General features: G+C 33.0%; 1 protein-coding gene across 4 annotated transcripts in view; it reads right to left on the bottom strand.

Moving 5' to 3' along the window:
• KIF2A (kinesin family member 2A) overlaps positions 1 to 20,769 on the bottom strand; it is a 69,618-nt gene that overhangs the window by 6,704 nt on the left and 42,145 nt on the right. The window contains exons 4-18 of one of the 4 annotated variants that reach the window (XM_007451167.1): positions 19,838 to 19,892; positions 18,739 to 18,861; positions 18,073 to 18,173; positions 15,985 to 16,080; positions 14,243 to 14,297; positions 13,686 to 13,848; positions 11,534 to 11,624; positions 11,371 to 11,434; positions 10,697 to 10,788; positions 10,196 to 10,338; positions 9,679 to 9,883; positions 8,834 to 8,944; positions 7,754 to 7,821; positions 4,356 to 4,469; positions 3,173 to 3,323 (exon numbers count right to left, since the gene is read on the bottom strand). In XM_007451167.1, the coding sequence (XP_007451229.1) occupies positions 3,173 to 3,323; positions 4,356 to 4,469; positions 7,754 to 7,821; positions 8,834 to 8,944; positions 9,679 to 9,883; positions 10,196 to 10,338; positions 10,697 to 10,788; positions 11,371 to 11,434; positions 11,534 to 11,624; positions 13,686 to 13,848; positions 14,243 to 14,297; positions 15,985 to 16,080; positions 18,073 to 18,173; positions 18,739 to 18,861; positions 19,838 to 19,892 (1,632 nt within the window). Of the gene's footprint in view, positions 1 to 3,172; positions 3,324 to 4,355; positions 4,470 to 7,753; positions 7,822 to 8,833; positions 8,945 to 9,678; positions 9,884 to 10,195; positions 10,339 to 10,696; positions 10,789 to 11,370; positions 11,435 to 11,533; positions 11,625 to 13,685; positions 13,849 to 14,242; positions 14,298 to 15,984; positions 16,081 to 18,072; positions 18,192 to 18,738; positions 18,862 to 19,837; positions 19,893 to 20,769 lie in introns of all 4 variants that reach the window. The other 3 variants (XM_007451168.1, XM_007451169.1, XM_007451170.1) reach the window with 3 other exon arrangements.

The raw sequence follows: 20,769 nt of genomic DNA, 5'->3' as shown, positions 1-20,769 counted from the left end.
AAAGTAGTTTTTCTGTGTCATCTACGAAAATGCAACTTAGAAATTGAGGATGCTTGAATGTTAAAGACAACTAAAACAAAACATGAAAGGCAAAGCCACAATTTCTTTTTATGGGTCAAAAATATTTAACATAACACTCAGTAAGACAAACTTAAACACATCAGTAAGAAACAGTTTTCACTTATCCCAAGCTTTACTGCAGAATTACTGTAAAAAAGCAATCTCTTTTGGAGTGCAACTTTTCAAAAATACATTTATCACAGGCTAGAAATATACTGAAATATTTCCTCAGTGTTTACTTTCCCTAACAATTTAATTCACATATATGTCTTAAATTTCTTTTCACTAGAAGAGAGACGTAAACATAGTATCTTTCATGACTGTGACTATCAAATTGGTATTCTGAAGGATTCAACTCTTAACTAAATTTTAATTTCTGAATTGCATTCTACAATTTACTTACTGGTTTTTACAGAAATTTTAATGGACAATTCACAACTTTATCAACAAAAACTCACATATGTATATGCAACATATTTTGGTCCTACATCAAGTCAAACTTCTCTGGCCTTGCTTTCTTTTTTCAGCTTCCTTCCCAACTCTAACATCTAATGATTTATTTCCTCAAAACGTGGCTGTAGTGATTGAGAAGTACCCTTAAACTTGTTTTATAAAATGTCAGTAGGAAAAGCAACATTTTTCAAATAAAATACACAATTCTAAATATATGTGTGTATTTTCATTAAATTAAATACTATAAGTAGACTTTGACTTATTTGACTCTTTCATCAATAAGCTGCCATCCCTAAAAGTTTATATAATCAAATTGGCTAAAGAATTTTTTATTTTCTCTTTGGGAAAAGAGCCATCTGCTTTTAATCAAGACATGCAGGCATGATTCTCTCATATTCTCTGTCCTTCTGGTAAACACACAGTCAACCACCTTTACTCATTTTATCTGCCCACTTCCCTGCCAAGCCAAGAATGTCCTGTCTTTTCTCTGCTTCAAGATATTATGCAAACTCCTATCACTTCCATGCAGCCCACTCAGAATACTTTTTGTCTATACAACTACTTATGGAATTCTAATGCACTTGATTATCCTCTAGTTTGTCTTCCTATATTACTTTATCTCCAAGGCATGTCCTGGACACTATCCCATTTTAATCTACCTTGTTAAAATTTAATATAGCAATAAGAATATGTACACATGCACCAATACTTAACTAAAGGCTAATGCTGAACCATCTCAAGACAGTTCCTTGGGGAAGGCAAAGTTGAAAGAAATCCATACTCTATAAGGGAGGTTGCAAGAACCCATGATGTCATGCTTAAAGCCTCTGGATTAGTTCTGGTCACCTAGCCAACCTCTCCAAATTAAGGTCCTGCAAAGACCCAATAGATGCAAGAATAAAATGTGAGAGATCTGCTATAGGGAGTGCCTATCCTGTTCTGGTTTTCCATATCTCTGTAGGCACTGTATCTAGGAGCAATGCAGGGTTTGCTTTAAGGAATTTTTTTTTTTTTTTTTTTTGCTTTAAGGATTTACAAAGCAACTGCAGTCTCTTTCAAATGTTTTGGGGACAGGGGATAGACTAACACCAGGGTTTCATTTTTAGGTCTTTATCCTCTATGGTTCAAAGTTCAGAACTCTTATTTTATTTTATTTTTTTTTAAATTTTATTTCATTTTAGTTTTTGCGGTACGCTGGCCTCTCACTGTTGTGGCCTCTCCTGTTGCGGAGCACAGGCTCCGGTCACGCAGGCTCAGCGGCCATGGCTCATGGGCCCAGCCGCTCCACAGCATGTGGGATCTTCCCGGACCGGGGCATGAACCCGTGTCCCCTGCATCGGCAGGCAGACTCTCAACCACTGCACTACCAGGGAAGCCCAGAACTCTTATTTTAAACCAGGTTTCTTAACTTCGACACTATAGACATTTTGGGGGGAAGGAGGAAGGCTGTTGTCCCTGTGCATTGTATGATGTTTAGTATCATCCCTGGCCTCATCCCACTGGATGTTAGCAACACCATCCCACCTGTGACGACCAAAAATGTCTCCATACATTTTTCCCTGGAGAGGGGCCAAGTCACTCTTGGTTGAGAACTGCTGCATTGAGGCCTACTTTGTAGAGTATTTTGAAACATGATAACAAAAAGTAGGATATCCGATTGTTTACTCTAGAATATTTTGGACTTTAAAATACCTGCTGGAAAGTATAAAAACATTAACTTAAGTTATACTGTTTCCAAAGAATATCTTATTGCAGCAAGCAATCAATTTAGCTGACCTAAGATTTCACTCTGGTATAAGAAAGACCCAGATTTCAATCCTGCTGGGCTTCAGTACTTACTACTTATATGATCTTAGTCAAGTTAAAAACAGGGATAATTATAGTACCTACCACACTGAATAGTGAGGACTATACCAGATCATAAGATGCCTAGCAAATATATGTCATGAAGTAAGCAACTAATAAATGCTACCTTTATCATTATAAGAAAATGCCACTATAGGATTCTTAGTGGGAAAAGGATGATACAAAACTATATAGATTATACATTTAAAAAATGAAGTTAAATAACTATGTGAAAATGTGTTTGTGCTTTTTTGTTCTTTCTTTATACCTCACTGTCCTTATGCAGTGGGCACATATTATTATTTTTAAGTAACACGGGAATCAAAATTTTAAATTTATGAAATGTCACCAAACATTCAAAAATACAGAAAGCAACCAGATTTAACAAATGTCAGATTTTTTCCATTTTTGATACAGTTCATGAATCCTTTAATGCATGTGCATGTGTCCATAATCTTGTTTCTAAGCTTTATATATGTGATATATTGCATGTACAATTCTTAAACTTGTTTTTTCCCTGTATTACTTTAAAAATCCCCAATTTTAACATCAGTATAAAATCTGGAAAAAAGAATAGCTAGATCAGGGGTCAGTGAACTTTAGTACATATTTTGGGGTTGTGAGCCATACAATCTTTGTCACCTCTGGTCTTAATGAGCAGGGCCATGTTTCAACAAAACTTTATTTGTAAAAACAGATGGCAGGCCCATAGGCTGTAATTTGCTGATCCCTGATTTAGATGATAGTTTTCACTTATTCTGCTATGGATGAAATGACTAAGATTAGATAATTACAACTATATTATGTCACTTACATTTTGTTCACAAAGAAGTTTTAGATCATCCCTCTGAGGGGAACTCCCCACACCCCACTGTGCCTCTAAATCATCAATCTGATTTGGTGGATGGTGCATTATTGGACGGACATCACCAGCGGCAGTTGGATCCACAGTCAATTCTTTCACCCTATAAACACATAAGAGGTATCTATAATTAACAAAGATTCATGCAGAGGAACAAGAAATATCAACCTATTTAATATAAAAGCAATTCAATAAACATATTAATATTGATGATGTCAGCTTTCCAGATCAAATCTAACTGAAATCTGTGGAAATACTAAAGGTATGTTTAGCTGTGAAGCTTTAGGAATTTACTTAGGTATATAACTTTACAATTACTTCAAACATAATTACTGTGCATAACAAATTGAGAATCAACAAAGTATGCAGATTCAGTATTTCAAAATAAATAAGACACTTGTTGCAACTAAATTGCTGAATAGAAAAATGCTAACAATGGCACTTAGATCAATAAATGAATCACAGTCAAAAATCAGGGTTTTTTTTGTTTTTTTGTTTTGGCTGCACCGTGTGTCACACGGGATCTCAGTTCCCAGACCAGGGATCGAACCTGCGCACCCTGCAGTGGAAGCGTGGAGTCTTAACCAGTGGACCACCAGGGAAGTCCCCCAAAATCAAAGAATTTAATACACTTTGCAGATTTGGTAGTTAGAAGGCTCAATTAAAATAGCTACATGTGAAATATTTCTAATCTATAAAGATTATAAGCTGTAAAGTTCTATCATTAAAAAAAGTTTACCCCTTAAACTTCAATTTACATATTTGGGAGAGGGTACACTTTTTAAGTCAAGAGGAGCCTTGTGATTTCCTTGCAGACAGAAAGAATGTAAACTGTTCGTTTTAAATAAGACAGTTTATCCTTCAATGGTAAATATGCAAAGATGACATCATCCTTAAAAAGATGAGAGGGGAAAAGGAAGCCTGAATTCTAAATCAACATTTTAAAGCAAATTAATAAAGTACATAAAAATGAAGATCATGCAGTATAACCACCACCTGCCAAATGAAAATGAAAAATAAAATGGCTCAGGACAAAAGTATATGCTATGAAAGTAAATGCTATAAAACATGTATACATAGCACAATCCAAAAGAAACTATTAAAATAAACATCTTATGTATAGAATGAAGTAGACCTGGTAATTGAAGGAGAAAAGTCGTCATATTCATAAGAAGGAGAGAGATCAGGGCGACTGCCACTACCCTGTGAGAAGGGAATGTCTGATGGACTAATTCCAAACTCCTTTACTCTGCAGCACCAAAACAGCAACAAATTAAAAAGAAAATGCTCTTGTAAAGACAGCAATGCACATTTCACATTTGCATTTAGTACTCAGTTTAACTTGTTTAGAAAAGGATCAACGTTGTTATGACAATATATTTACACTATCTTAAAAATAATCAATGTGAAGAGGTTTTTGAACCCCTCTGTTCTACTGACTCCCTACTCCATAGTCCTTCCTTTTCTCATGATCTTTCTAGAGGTTTAACGAGTCCATCACCTAAATTTGAAATGCCCTGTATTTAGCTACATGACCACTCATGTCTAATTTCCTTGTGTAGTCAATACCATGAATATTTTATTAGCATTAATGAGTCCTCAACACTCTTGCAGTCTTTTCAAACAGGACACAAGAGAATTAAGTCCTAATGGCATACACCATTTATAATGAATTAACTTCTTTCCTATGCACCTAGAATGGTATTAGCTATAAAGCAATCCTGGAACAAACTGAGAAAACAGTCACTCAGGTAATTTCCTGTGTTTGGTGATTCAGGTGACGAACCATGGTGAAAAAAATCCTTTAGCAATGGAATTTAAATTGCTTTTGCTAATGTCTCTAACAGTTATATTTAACTAAATCATGGCTTTTATGACCCAATTTTTGTGACTCCCTATGTCCTCTTTAGGCCAATCCCATTTCATAACAGTAGGCAATATTTATTAATTACTTCCTATATATCAGATATTATGATTAATATTTTTTAGACATTATATTATTTAATCATTACGACAATATTGTGATATTATTATCACCACTTTACAGATGAGAAATAGGTTCAGAGCAATAAAGTATCTTACCCAAGTTCATTCAATGAGAACGTGGCATAACTGAAGTTCAAACCTAGCTGTGAGTACAAACCTTATGTTTAAACACTTCAATATACTAACCATATTCTCTGTTTTTCTCATTACTTCTCTTAGGTTGAACTAAATGAAATTACTATTGTTATACATCAAAAACAGTCACATAGATCAAACTAATAATTTCTTTTACTTAGAATCTTTCTTTGACCTATTGGTAATATCTACTCTGAAAGGTTGAATACCAGATTCCTTTGCCTTTATCCTTTTGGAAAGCTTATTTACACACGTGCTGACAAACCTAAATTTCTAATACTGACCTAATAACTCTTTTTACTCCCAACCCCATTACTTATTCTTTCAGAATCTCCTAATTTAGATACCTATTAGCCCCTAACCACATTTTTCCTCTATTCAAAGCTCTCTTGCCCAACCTAAACTATTCTATATGCAGGAATTATATTCCTCAAATGAGCTATCAAATGAGGTTGAAAATCTTTATTCCTAGAGATATGGAAATAAAAGACAGAATTATTTGTCCTAGATGGTTAGTAATGGTTGCAAATGAATCACATTACATGATAATAAATTAAAATATTTTACTTGGATCTAAATGAACTAGAGGAATAACCAGATACAGCATTTTCACATTAGGGGGATTCCTTTGCAGCCAGAAGTCTGAAGACATGGAGGGTTTTAATTCTACAACACGGCAATCATTTTACTACACTAAGCTGTTCCTCATCTCTCCCATGAACAATTCTGAAACAAGAAGCATTTTAAATTAATGAAAAAAAACCCACAATACCAAAAATGTTCACTACAAAGAATGATTAAAAGTACTATAGGGGCTTCCTTGGTGGCGCAGTGGTTGGGAGTCCGCCTGCCGATACAGGGAACGTGGGTTCATGCCCCGGTCTGGGAAGATCCCACATGCTGTGGAGCGGCTGGGCCCGTGAGCCATGCCGCTGAGCCTGCGCATCCAGAGCCTGTGCTCCGCAACGGGAGAGGCCACAACAGTGAGAGGCCCGCGTACCACATTAAAAAAAAAAAAAAAAAGTACTATAAAGGTTCATAGCTAGAACCTTATAATTCAAAGTTTAAAGGGTATTAAATTTAAAAATAAAGTTCAATTATTTTTAAAAGTTATTATTTTTAATATCTTTACAAAAGGTCAATAAGTTTATACTTTCCAACAGTTTTTACTGATGATTTTTAAAAATCTCTTTAGCTGAAGCAAAAGCAAAATACAAAAGAACAAAGCATATGATCTCATTTATGTGAAGTTCAAATACAGCTACCTATATCGTTCAGGGATACATTCATAGGTAGTAAAACTATTTTTAAAAAGAGAGAAAGAAAATTGAGAAATTTATTCCACAAAAGTCTGGACAATGGCTACCTTGGGGTAGAAATTAATGGATTTAGGCATGTTATTCAGGATTCGTGATTAGAAAGGGACACATGGGGAATTTTATGGGGGACTGGAAATGTTTTATTTCTTGGTCTGATGACAGGAATTTTCACTTTGTAAATATTCATTAAATTATTCACTTGTGTTTTGGGTACTTTTCTGTATGCATATGTATTTCATACTTTAATGAAAGATTAAAAATAAAATTTCCATAGTGATTAAAACAAAAAAATAGTACAAATACTCATGTTTAGCAAAATTAAGAGATTCTCCACACTAGAAATGGAATACAAAGAGGAATTTTATCTCTAGGTTAAAATCACAAATGCAATATGTGATAATACAAATTTAAAACTATATATATAGTCATTCAAAACAAGAGCAATGGGAAAAAATCTCTGGAACAAATATAAACATGCCTATTACAATCCAAAATTCCAAGGGCATTTTGTGACTATAAGGAATAAACTGCTTTAATAATGTGTAACGCTTTTTGTCCTCTCATTTGTAATAATGCAATTGTCCATTAATGTCTGTAACACTATTGCCATAAATAATAAAATGTAACCCATACAGAACACCAGAAAGAACTGTGCTATCACTACTTAAACTCTAGCTTCCCCATGTATAATATTTAAGATTATCAGAAATAATTTTCAGTATATGCAAAACAATTTAAGAAATACGGACTGGCTCCTGATACTCACTTTTGAGTCTTAAAATAATAATAAGAATTTTCATGATTTTAAATATAGTAAAATATTATGAAATATAACTTGGTTAATGGAAAAATACAATCATGTTCTATGATTATAAGACCTATTCTACTAAAAATATGTCTTCCCAAATTACAATTTCCAATTATTTTTAGAATATGACAAAATGATTCTAGACATCATTTCAATGAATAACATGCAAATTTCTCTTGAAAATGTAAAGAGCAATGCAGTAAGATGTACCCTATCAGATATTAAATCAAACCATATATTGTTCTATTCCCTTCAAATTTCAAAATAAATAACCATTTCTCATACCTATTTGCATATCTTAATGTATTGAGAGTATTTTCACAGGATGCCATGCCTGGAGAGATTGTGGCAATCTATAGGGGAAAAATGCAAAGGTAAAGAAAATGTTATAAATGATGACAAGTAATACTGACATATGGCTCAGTCAGGTCTAATTTTAACATGGTCATCTAAAAAAAGAGTTATTAATGATACCTTAGCTCCAAGATAATTCACTATCTCATACCCATAATCAAAGAATAATTATAAACTCCAGTTAAAATATAAACAACTCTGATAGCACCACAAAATGATCAACTATCAGGCAGAAAATGAAGGTCAACACCTAGAAGAAGGGAGTAACATTGAGTGACTGTCCGCCCCTACTTTTGATAACTTTTTTTGCCTAAGGGCAAACTCTGCTGCTGTCACACAGGACAACTAAAACTTCAATAGAAATCTGGAGTTTCACTGGTTAAACTAAAGGATGGAGTTTGGAGGTAGGCACTATAGCAGCTGGGAAGTGAAGTTTGTCCCAGAAGAGAACCACAGAGGAAGAAACTCATATTCTACATATATATTTATACTACCGAAATCTCTGGCTGACCCCTGAACACAAGGTTGACTGCAAGAAACACAGCTAAGTCTAAAAGAGCTAAACAGAGATTTCAAGGTCAGTTGATGCCCACAGCTGGGGAGACAAGAGTTTGGAGTTCAGCTAAGTTAACTTCCAGCTAAAATAACAACAATAACAAAATCAATAATCTTTAGAAGAACATAACAGAATCCAGAGTGTCCATAAAATATTCATTCATAATGAAAATTATATAATCCAAAATTCTAGATATATGAATAGAAAAGTGTGCCCAATATGCAAGGAAAACAGAAATCAATGAAAACCAATCTCACGAAGAATCAGATGTTGGAATTAGTAGAATGCATTATAACTACAATATAATCCTATCAGACGGGCAGGGACCACATTTTCAAGTATCACTGTATCTCTCACAATAGACTTTAAATGACTGTCATTAATGTATTTTATAATTTTCCCATATATACTACATAATTATTCATTTAAGATTAAAACAAAACAAACAAACTTACCATGCAGGTACGAGAGTTTTCACCTATGAATGAATCTCTTAACACCTGAGTGAGTTTACTTGCTCGGAAAGGAGTATGAGGTTTATTTCTACCTAAGGCTCTGATGCACTCCTGAAAATTAAGAAAGCAAATTTCACAGATTTTACTTTTTATAAAGAGTAATCTTAATGAACATATTTAAAACATCTGTTACCATAACCCTAACATTTAAGATCTGATCAGCTCTGAAAATTCTATTAAGAGATTTACAGCATAGTAGAAATGTTCCTATAAATCCTAATTCAAGAAAATGAAATTTGGAAAACAAAAAATACCCAATCCAAAAGACTACTTTATTAATTCCAAAAGATTCTTCTGGAGACTATGATTAGTGTTTAGAAGTAACAGGAAGTAGGATAACTGTAAAAAGTTAAACTTCTAAAGTGGTACTACAAAAGAAAAAAACAGAATGCTTTCTTTGCTTTGCTAGTCAAGGAAGATATATAATAGTGGCCTAACTTTTTGAAAGCCATTCCACATTTTTCTGAGAAACTTTCTTAGCTCAGTTTTGTGGTTCCTTGCCCTCCTTCAAGAAAAAAGACTGATCAATGATTAAGGCCCTCTGGAATCTCCCTAAGCAGCGTTGGGATTGGCCTGCTAACTAACAGATCTTTATCTATCTTAAAAAGAATAAATAATATGTGTAAAGAAAATTTCTGGGTACAATATAAATCTATAACTGCAAACATAAACAAATTTTGATACCTCTCTTATTAGAAAAAACAAATACTATAATTTTGTAACTGAGTAAACAAAAATGAAGTCAAAAGTAAAAGACTTTTCACAATTAAGTACACTTTATTTACCTTGAGTGCTAAAAGGCTTTTATTAATTTCAGCACCTTCAAGCCTAGTTTGCCTATCTGCACTGGAAGTATCAGCTCCTCTTTCATTTCCAGCCAAATCGATGAGAGAAAATTTGCCATGTAGTTTTCCTTTCCTTCTAAGAATAATCTGAAACACTGCATGGCTCCGAGATGAATGTGCATTTGCAGATGTTTGACCGGATGTTCTACAATGTAATTAAAAACATTCTGATATGTAAAAAGTTCAATTTATATGTGCAAACCACAATATTTTCATTAAAAAAAGAAAAAACTATTGAGTTTTTATTATTTAAATACAAAAGAGACATTTTGAATTAACAACACAAACATAACCAGATTAATACAATTTAATCTGGCATACTTCAAAAGTTTTTATGAATATTGATTTTTATGTCCAAAATGCACTGAATAACATCCTTGCTTTGCTTTTGTTATACCCAAAGTATCTAAAACTGATCATGAAACTGTTTCGCTTTCTTAATTAAAATGAGAGCTACCTGCAACTGTTGCCTATGTCAATGAGTTTCAGTACATCTTCAACACATTTGACCTCCCGTTCCTGTAATCCCACCACTTGAACCTGCTGTTTTCCATCTTCGAGCACTCTTAATTTTGTTTTCCTGTTTAGCAAGTCAAAAACCTAAAAAAAAAAAAAGAAAGAAAGCTAGCTTTAAAAATAAAAAAAGAATAGTTCTATAAAAATGAGTCATTCAGAGTCCGAAAATTATTTCAGAGAATTCTAGTAATAATGTTATTAGAATAATAATGATCGATACTGAAGTTAAAGAGTTTCAAAGGGAATTTTAAAAAATCTCATCACAGAACTTTAACATAATATTCCAAATACATGTAACAATTATGTGGTGGCAATGACTGCCCAACAATGTGAATATTGCTGAACTTCTATGCTTAAAAATGGTTAGAATGGTAAATTTTATGTTATGCATTTTTAACCATAATTTAAAAAACTAAAATAAAATTTTTAAGTTTCCACTTACCTTACCACTATAAATTTCAAAAAAGGTTGCATACACTTGAAGTTCTAACTTCTTATAGTTTGGCTTCTTTAGCATTAAAAAAACATCTCGAGCTGTCAATAATTGCATATGGAGAAAATTTATTAAGATGCAACAAATATTGTTTTTAAAAAGCAATTCAAATTTTCTGTTTCTAAAAAGCAATTCAAATCAACTAATGTTTACCTAGAATGATAGTATCAATAAGAAAAATGAAGATTAAAGTGGATATTAATTTTCCAAAAGAAATAGTAGTAATAGTTTTTCTACATTTAAAGTTTAGAGGCCACTCTCCTTCATATTCAAGAAGAGAATGCTACCACTTATCTTTATAAATAGCATAAAATTATAGGCGGTCATAATAAGGTTACCTTCATAATCATACCAAATGGAAACTTTTCACAAAGCAGTTATTCAACAACAAACGCTAAGCTCCAACAATGTGCCAGATTACAACACAAACATAATCAAGATTTTTGCCCCCAAAGCACAGTTCTTTTCAAAACAGTCCACTAATCTAAAACTGACATAATATATAGTAAGTATAGCATTAGTTACCCTTAAAATTCTGGACAGTACTTCCAAATCTTATTTCCAAGCCACCTGAATAATATTCAAGAAGAATATTATAAATAATATGCAAAAAGGGGAGTTACCTGCTAATGCATAAATTCCTTTAGAACAGTCTTGGTTCTTTCCTGAAAAGTCACCTCCCATCGTCTATATGTTAAAAAGAAAATAGAATTTAGGTCTTAGAATTAAGCTATAAGGAAAATAAACTGGCTTCATACCAGGATGTAACTGTAATGAATTACTTACATGAGTCTTTCCACTTCCAGTCTGCCCATAAGCAAAGCATGTAGCCATTCCCCTTTCAAATATAGTTTCCACTAGTGGTCTAGCTGTAAATCTTAAAAATAAAATGTACCAGTCGGAACATACAGTTAATATTTAAATTAAACAAATAAACAATAAAACTAATATCAAGTGTTATTATAAGCAAAGCTTATACCAAGATTTTTAACAAATCAGTGGGATCAACTGCGAGGCCACAATTGACCACTGATTTAAAATTTTAAATACCCATGTCCTAGAATTGCTTAAAGCTCTTTAAAGCGTATTTTCAAGCAATAATTCCGAAATAAACAAGGGTCACAAGAATAATGGACAGGGAAAAAAACCTGATAGTAACTGAGCTAAAGACATAATATATAGAAGACAGTAGGAAAGTTCTAAAAAAAACAACAAAATACGGTAATATCAGCCAGACAAGTAGGACAGATATGAAAACCAAAACCAAAACTAAAAACCCCAACCCAACCCAAAAAAAGTATCAATGGTTTCAACAGAAACAGAATCAAGAAAAGCTAGAGGGGAAAAAAGTACAAAAACATTATCTAAACAAGTATAAAAGTGGTAAAATTTCCTTGAATGTGAGTAAGTAAATATAAATTATGCTTATAAGACAATGAATTCTGAGTTGACAGTCTTGATTCAGGAAAAGGATGCCCAAATATTATGTATTGGTATAATCATTGCTGGAGTTAAAATAAAAAGGTAGGGAGGGACAAAAAAATACTTCATTGAGCAGAGCCCTAAAAGCATGATAGAAAACAAATCTACTTTTTACACAGTCTTCAAAAGAATATATGTAGAACACTTTATACAGCTCTATTGATTTTTTTTTTAAGGCAAAACTGGAGAAAGTACAGAACAAAAGGAGCAGGAAAATGTTCTAATCAAAAAGAACTGGAAATGAGTCTGAAGAGTGATCAGACAAAAAAAAAAAAACAAGCCTAACTTCTCAGTCCATAAAAGTTAAGGATAAGAGAAAGGGGAGAGAATCAATATTGGTAAAATTAAGAAGCATAAATACAGGGTGAAACACAAAATGTTTACTAAATCTAGCACATACACAGAAACATACTTTTATTTATAGTGATTTCTTGAAAATGATTACAAAAGTCAGACAGACATATTTTATGAGACAGGAATGGAAGCAGAGAAGGGAGTGAGGGGGGAGGACAGGACTCAGTTCTCAAAAAAGTAAAAAATACACAATTTATAATTCCCTTTCAAAACAAATTTTTCACAATACCTCTATCTAGCATTCACATGTTCTTTAGTTTTTTCCTCTTTCTTTACAGCTGAACTCCCAGTTTACTGGCTTAAGACCAGTGGAGTTGGTCTTATCTCATTTATAACATCTTCAATTCTTAGGATTCTTATTAACCCTTTAACTTTGTTTTCCAGTCAAATTTATAAAATAAAAGGGCAATGAAACATAGCATTCAAGTAACTGTCAAGACAATTTAATATAGACTGAAATAACAATGCTGCTAAAACTGACCTATTAAATAATAAGACGTAAATGTTTACAAACTATGTACAAGAATCTAAATTTGGATAAAAATGTGGGATATCAATGCACAATACATGTAAGTTTGAGTTGTTTGTAAGTTGAACATGTGAACATGCAAGAATTTCATGTACTAAAACTATTCCAAAGCTTAGAAGTGATAAAACTAGGGAAATGCAAGTAGATTTACAGAACTTTTTTTTCCTTAAGTGGCCATATGTGCTAAATAAAGATTTAGACAAATAAGTGACGGATGTATAACAGTTATTTCAAATTTCTTCACTACTGCAGAGATCAAAAAGTAAAAAATAGCCACATCCCATCTCTAGAGGTACAGAAAATGTTTCCTAGAAATTTCTTATCCATACATATAGTATGTTATAGAGTGTATAAAGTTAATCATTAATGAAAACTGATTTGGGGAGCATTAAAGAAAACAAGTGTTAAAATTCATTATCATGTTTATTAAATATTCTTATTTGTTTAAACTCAGGGGGAAAGAAAAGGATATTACACCTCTGGAGAGATATGCCAAGATCAACATAAGTTTCAGTGGTGGTGGTAAACACACAGTATAAGAACAAAATTCTGATTTAAAACAAATTTACCTACCTGTAAACCATTTCATTAGGAGCGGAGTCATCAAAGGCATAATCAAAACGAAATGTTTGGTTTTCTAGGTACCTTGTTAAATCTACTTTTTGTTTTGGTTCATGTACCATCACAACATCTTTACTAGGGATTGTGATTACATCAAGATCTTTCATTTGAGTTTCTAAAAGAATAAATGAAAATCAGTGCCCAGTAATTTTCACAGTATTTGAATTAATGCACAAAAATTATTTTAAGTAGTAAGAATTTCGATAAAAGTAGTAAGTTCTGTAAATATAAATATCCCATAAATATGCCATTCAAGTAAACAGAATATTTCAACAACAAACTAAAAAAAATAAATAAATAAAATCAAGATTTCTGTAAAGCCAGGAATGGCAAAGATTCTTAGAACAGTAACACATCAACAGACCTAACCACAGAAATCTGCATAATGGTTATGTACAAATGAAATGATTTACATTTAACTCTTCCAAACCAATCTGATTTCTGCTATTATCAAAATAAATTGCAAACAGGACAAAAATGAACCCTTGATTAGAACTCAATAAGCATACCTTTTTTATTGAGTGGTCGTTTTCTTACACAAACACATATCCTATGTTCATCAATCTAAAAATAAAATATTTTTTCCAGTGATTATCAGTGGTATATAAAACACTGAAAAGTTAATTATGTAATATTTCCTCCCAAGGTTTTAGAAATTTATGCATAGCATAAATAGGATAAGTAAGCTTAAAAAACAAATTAGCTTGAAGAAATTTTAATAGCCATCAGACACAATTATTTCAAAAATTCTAAGTATAATGGAAACTCGCTTATTTTGTCATTTGGTAAACCACTGGGAAATAACTTTGTAGAGGACACCACCACTCTTAGTAGCAATAGGTTCACATTAAGAAACTACCTTATTCACTTCAAGATGTGCTGTACACAACAAAAGTAAAATTTCCTACCAAGTGGCATATTTTCAGATTGATTATAGGGAAAATTATAGGCAAAGATAACTAGCTGTAGACAAGAAACACAGTTCTCAGAAGATTATTGGCCAAAATAATTTGAACCATTTTATAATATGCCAATTCTTAGACATTAAATTTTTTCATAAAATTAATGTTCCCAATACTTGCCTTCTACTGATATTTAGTATAAAGCAGGAATTGGCAAAGTACGACCTGAAAGCCTAATCCAAGCCACTACCCACTTTTGTAAAGTTTTACTGAAACAGCCATACCTATTCATTTATGTATTGTCTATGGCTGCTTTTCATACTACAAAGGCAGAATTGAGTAGTTGTAACAAAGACCATATGGTTCAAAGCCAAAAATATCAGGCCCTTTTCAGAAAAAGTTTTCCAGTCACTGTCATAAAGTATGAGCTCAGATGTAGGTTAAACAAATGAAAGGGTAGCAAGGAGTAAAATATATGAGATGCAAATGTTATGAACTACTCTATTAAATCATATATAATACACCTGCCTTAACACAGGTGTATTATATGTATTTTGTGCATCCACTACATTCTGTATACACTAGGTCAGATGTATTTTGTGTACCCAATACATTCTGTATACACTAGGTCAGATGGATTATTTTTCATAAATACAAATTACTCACAAAAGTATTCCCTGTCCAATAAATTCCCATTCTTCAATAGGAAAGGAGGTGCATAAGACAGAACATTCTTCAAGCACTAGATTTCTGGTTTACAGCAGTCCTCAACAACCATCACTTATTGTTAAAAGCCAGAGTAACATTTATTTTAAAATAAATTAGTAGTAAGTTGGAATGATGGTGGGATCTACAGCCCAAGCCAAGAGGAAACAAACTTGGAATTGAGATAAAAGTATAAGTGATGGTCAGAAAGGAAAGTGGGTCTTCTGACATCATCCTTGACTGTTGCTCTGTCCTACCAAGGACACAGAGGCTTGCTTTGAAGTGGATTATCTTTGTGAGATGCATGTCTAACGTATCAAATTATGGGAAATAATGAGAAAATAAGGGTAAGTGTGAGTGGTTTCTTTCTTTCTTTTTTTGGATGCATCACATGGTTTGTGGGATCTTAGTTCCCAGACCAGCGACTGAACCCGGGCCTTTGGCAGTAAGAGCTCAGAGTCCTAACCACTGGACCGCCAGGGAATTCCCAATGGTTTCTTGATCTTCTTAAAATATGGAGAAGGAGCACCCATAAAGAGAGAAAAAATTACAGAACTAAATACAGTATTAACTTAGGGGGTATCAAACATGTTTTTATTTACAGCATAAAAAGTTCCAGAGCAACTGTTAATAAAGAATCTTACAGGATCTGCTGTTGTTAATGGTCTATAATCCAAACTTCCTCTAAAGTCTCTGATCATACACATAATTTCATAATTTGGGTTTGTAGCATCAACATCCTGTAAGAAGACAGAGAATTCATCATTTATTATAATTACAATAATGTAGTATTTGTTGCGTTTATGCTATATACGGTTTGAAAATTAAATAGGTTGTATCATCTATAACAGCCAAGCCCAAAATCAAACCTGAGATGTGATATAGTTTCAGAGTTCAAGATTAACAGTATGCCTAGGAATCACTTTCATATTAAAAAACACAATTCTGGGGCTTCCCTGGTGGCGCAGTGGTTGAGAGTCCGCCTGCCGATGCAGGGGACGCGGGTTCGTGCCACGGTCCGGGAGGATCCCACATGCCGCGGAGCGGCTGGGCCTGTGAGCCATGGCCGCTGAGCCTGCGCGTCTGGAGCCTATGCTCCGCAACGGGAGAGGCGACAACAGTGAGAGGCCCGCGTACCAAAAAAAAAAAAAAAACAAAAAAAAACACAATTCTGTTAGTCTACATGCATTCTGTTAACTCCAAACAAAATACTCCTTATTAAAACCACCTTTGACCTATTTCAAATATGTTATACGTATACCTTAATTCTCCTAGAAAACTGAGCAAAACAAAAACAGTGCTCATCGTAAACATCAATAAAGAACTCCAGAAACGCCGAAATTCTTAGAAAAATGCATTTAATCAGATTCTTCTTCCCAATTCCTAATTCAGTGTTTCAGCAAAGTAGAACTATGGATTCATTTATGTTCATTTCCTATTATTAATGACTCTCTAAAAAAAACTAAGGCATGGTATAATACAGCCCCAAATCAATAGGACATAGAATTTAAAGGAATCAAAAGCCAAGATAATTTTTTAAATCTTTAAAATTCAAACTACTGCATGCTAACTGCAATTTACTATTTTGCTTCAAAACTGAGAAAATTCAGATTAAGATACAAATAGCAACAGTTAACAGCCTCTCCTAGCTATGAGTATAAATTGTTAAACATTTTAGGTCAGGTTCTTTTTCCCATATACTATATGCAGATTTGCTTTGAGTACAGCTAAATTTCAAAACTGTTAATGTAACATACTGTCAATTAACCTTTTGAGAAATAACACCAACTATGTCAACTGAGAAGCAGAATGTAAAGAAGAGGTCACAAAGGATGTAAAAATATTATGAAGTACCCACAGGAAACACCAGGTGGCATCTGTACTAAGTATCAGTAGATACAAGCATTATTCATTTCAAAACCCAACTGGTCATTCTCAGGTCATTTCAGATATAAGTTGATTTATTCAGGTTGAATATTATACTGATTCCACAATTCCACAACACAACATCTTTATGATTAAGGGCATTTGAACATACTCCTAAATAAGGAAACAATCCTGGTATTTTATTACAGGAAACAAGTTCTGAGAATATAACAGATACAATACAAGCACAATGGAGGAATTATTTGTACAATAGCATAATTTCTAATATGTGAAGACCTGTAGAGAGATAAAAGACCAGTCTTCTAAGCAACTTTTCCATTGCTAGTAAAGTTTTGCTACTATCTAAAGGAAATGTGAGAAGAGGGGCACATCAGAGATACTCTCAACATGTAGTATAAATCAACACACAACGAATTTCCACCCTTTCATTGTGATATGCTGAACTTATTAACCATGGAAAAACAATAAAATGGATAGTATAACCATATACTTTAACTTGATGTTTTTCTGAATGTATTTTTAGTCCTTTTTAAAAAGCCAAAATCCTATTATTCTCAATGTTATACATCCATTAGAATTCTGTGACACAATGGCTTACTATTCAAAATGGAACAAGCTTTAGGACTAACACATACCCACTAAAACTTGAAAAGTTTATGTAGTAAAAAATCTGTTACGATAACTTATTTCCCCAAGAGTTTATATTATTCCTCAATATCAATTTAAGGAACTATATTGAAATCTTTAAATGAATGCTTCAATTATTTTTTCATAAGCCAATCACTTTCACTGACACAGTCTAATCTTTGGTTGGTGCATAAACAAAATATGTTTCTGTTACAAACCTGGGCTCTTTTTTCTCTAAGTTCTTGCTGTTGTAGTCTCCTTTTTTCCCGTTTTTCTTGCAATTTCTCTACTTCTTTCACACAATTAGATTTTCTACGTGCTGGAAGAAACAGATGAGCTGTAGAAGCCTTGTTTTCTTTTTAGAGTACCATACTTATACACAAAAATTTTATGTATGAAATTTTACCACACACACCAAAAAAAGGTACACAGTGACAAAACATGCCTATGACAAATATGTGAACTTTACTTATGAGCTGCTCTAACAAAGCTAGGAACAGGACAATATACAAATAAGAGCCATGAAAAACGACTCTAACATATTGATACATGTCATCTCTTGGTTTAGAATCAAAGATCTTTGAATTGGAAAGGATCAAGAAGCATAAGAATTTCTTTTATAACATCTGTCGAAATTATCTGGCCATAATTTTAAATTCAAAGCAAATGAAACATTGTTATAGTTTTATATTTATAAATTGTTTCCTCCAAAATATACATTTAAAAACCCAATTAACAGACTAAACTAACCACAAAAAAAATTTTCCACAATGGTAAAAATAAAATCTGCAATTAAGTTTGCAATTTGGGGACTTATAAAGTTGACCAAGAGAAAATACATGTATGCCTAAAATGACTGAATCCTTGATACATGATTTACATACAAGGGGGTCCAAATTCCTTTTTTGCAGCTTGAACTGGAGATATATCTGAAACACTACCATTCTGTTGTGCAGAGGAAGACTGTTCAGGAAGTTGACTAGGCCGCGCACGTGCAGAACCAACCACTGAAAGTGAAACAGAATTTCAAAATATATGTAATAATTCTGTTCAACAAATAAAATTCAATCTGAATAATTTATAAAAAACAAAGCCAAGCTTGATTTTAAATAATAATTTTTAAAAAGTGTGCAGAATACAGGTTTTATACACATTCTCATTTTGAAAAACGTACACAATTCAGAAATACAGCAAGTAAAAACGTAAAAGTCCTGCAACCCTCCTTTTGTTCTAAATCCCACTCTTTGCTTGTCAAATATGCAAATCCTCAACAGAGAATTTCCCACTGTGGATGTTACAAAAGTGGAAAAATCAATATTAGGTTAAATATAAATATCACATTTTACAAAGAAATACAAATTTTCACAAGACTCAAAGAATAGTGCTGAAAGTGCAGGACTTTCCCTCTACCTCCAATCTTTCCTCTAATACCTACACCTGTCCTGCCTCAGCATCCATACATACAGAGGAAACATCACTATGAGAAAGGACCATTCTGAACTGCTAAACAGTAGAAAAGAAATTAACTGTGCTTTATATCACCTAGCTGAAAACATATGAGAGACCTGAAATTAACTGCAATTGATACCTGTTCGACTTGTCTTCAAAGTTACCCATGACATTTTTTGAAAGTTTGTTAGCCAGAAAATAATGTAAAAATATCACAATGACTAAATTTACCCTTGTGAAATCAATTAACTACTTCCCCATTCCTTTCTTTCTCATAATACTCTCCTCAAATCTGAAAAATTATTGGGTAAATAAGATGCCTCAAAATGGCATATATCATGGAGTTTCACATTCATCACATACCTTTATACATCATTTTTTTATATCATTGACATTATTGTGTTGGGAAATCAAGACGATATCAATCTTAAAATTAGCCATGTAAAGTTTAAATGAATAATAACGTCAAGGGTAATATTTACTTTTGATTTACCTTGTCAGGGCAATAGGCAAAATTAATAGGTAAATTTTTACCTCTATTATCTCTTGGAGGAGGATCATTCTTAATAGAAGCCACAGTCCGTCGATTCTACAGAAAAGAAAATGTTCATTTTACTTTCTCTTTACTCCTCATATATATGTCTATCATAATCAGCTTCCTTTATTTATTTTTTGCTGTTTTTTATTTTTTATTGTGGTTTCAATGGAGAAATACATCATCTGCTCACAAAATAGCTCTTGAAAAATACAAAGAGTACAGATACTATAAAACAAGGCAAACTCCAGTCATGAGACACTACATACATCATGCGAAACCAACAGTCTGATCTCCAGGTTATGTAAACTAGAATTAAAAAGTCACTACACAGAAAAGGTCCAAGTTCCCAGCTTGGCAAAACTTGGGTGCGGTTACATGAAATGTTTAATAAACTGAATTCTTTTTCCCCAATGTGTGAACAAAATGACAAGACTAAATCTGTACCTGGCAATTTCAATCTAACTCTGAAGCTACACAGAACACACAGACACCTTGTAGACTTCACCTGTTAGTCTGACCATCTTTTCTTCTTAGGTGGTAGGAGGAAGGGCAAGGTGACTGTGCAGAGCAAAGATGTGGGACGTAGAAGTACTGTATACTAGACATTACAAAGTATGGTGAAAAGAAAGCCTCAATTAATGCATAGTCTAAGGGGGAAAAGACTACACTCCAATTTTGGAAAATTAATTTAGAAGGATAGGGGAAGAGTTTAAGTAATTACAGTTTAACATGGAAAATGTATATGTGATAGAATGGAACACAATGGAGGATTCATAAAACATGCTCATCAGAAAAATGTTAGGTTTGCTTTGTCCAGATTAAGAAAGAATAACTAAGCTTATCAACATCTGGCATCCCTCATATTCTGTAAAGATGAATGCACTGCTGCTTACTTATGTGGAATTATTTATTGATAGGATAAAACAAA

Source organism: Lipotes vexillifer, unplaced genomic scaffold, assembly GCF_000442215.2.
Source record: "Lipotes vexillifer unplaced genomic scaffold, Lipotes_vexillifer_v1.1 scaffold1362, whole genome shotgun sequence".
NCBI lineage: Eukaryota > Metazoa > Chordata > Mammalia > Artiodactyla > Lipotidae > Lipotes > Lipotes vexillifer.
Note: the sequence above shows the minus strand (reverse complement) of the source record. Positions and strands in the feature narration are given on the sequence as shown.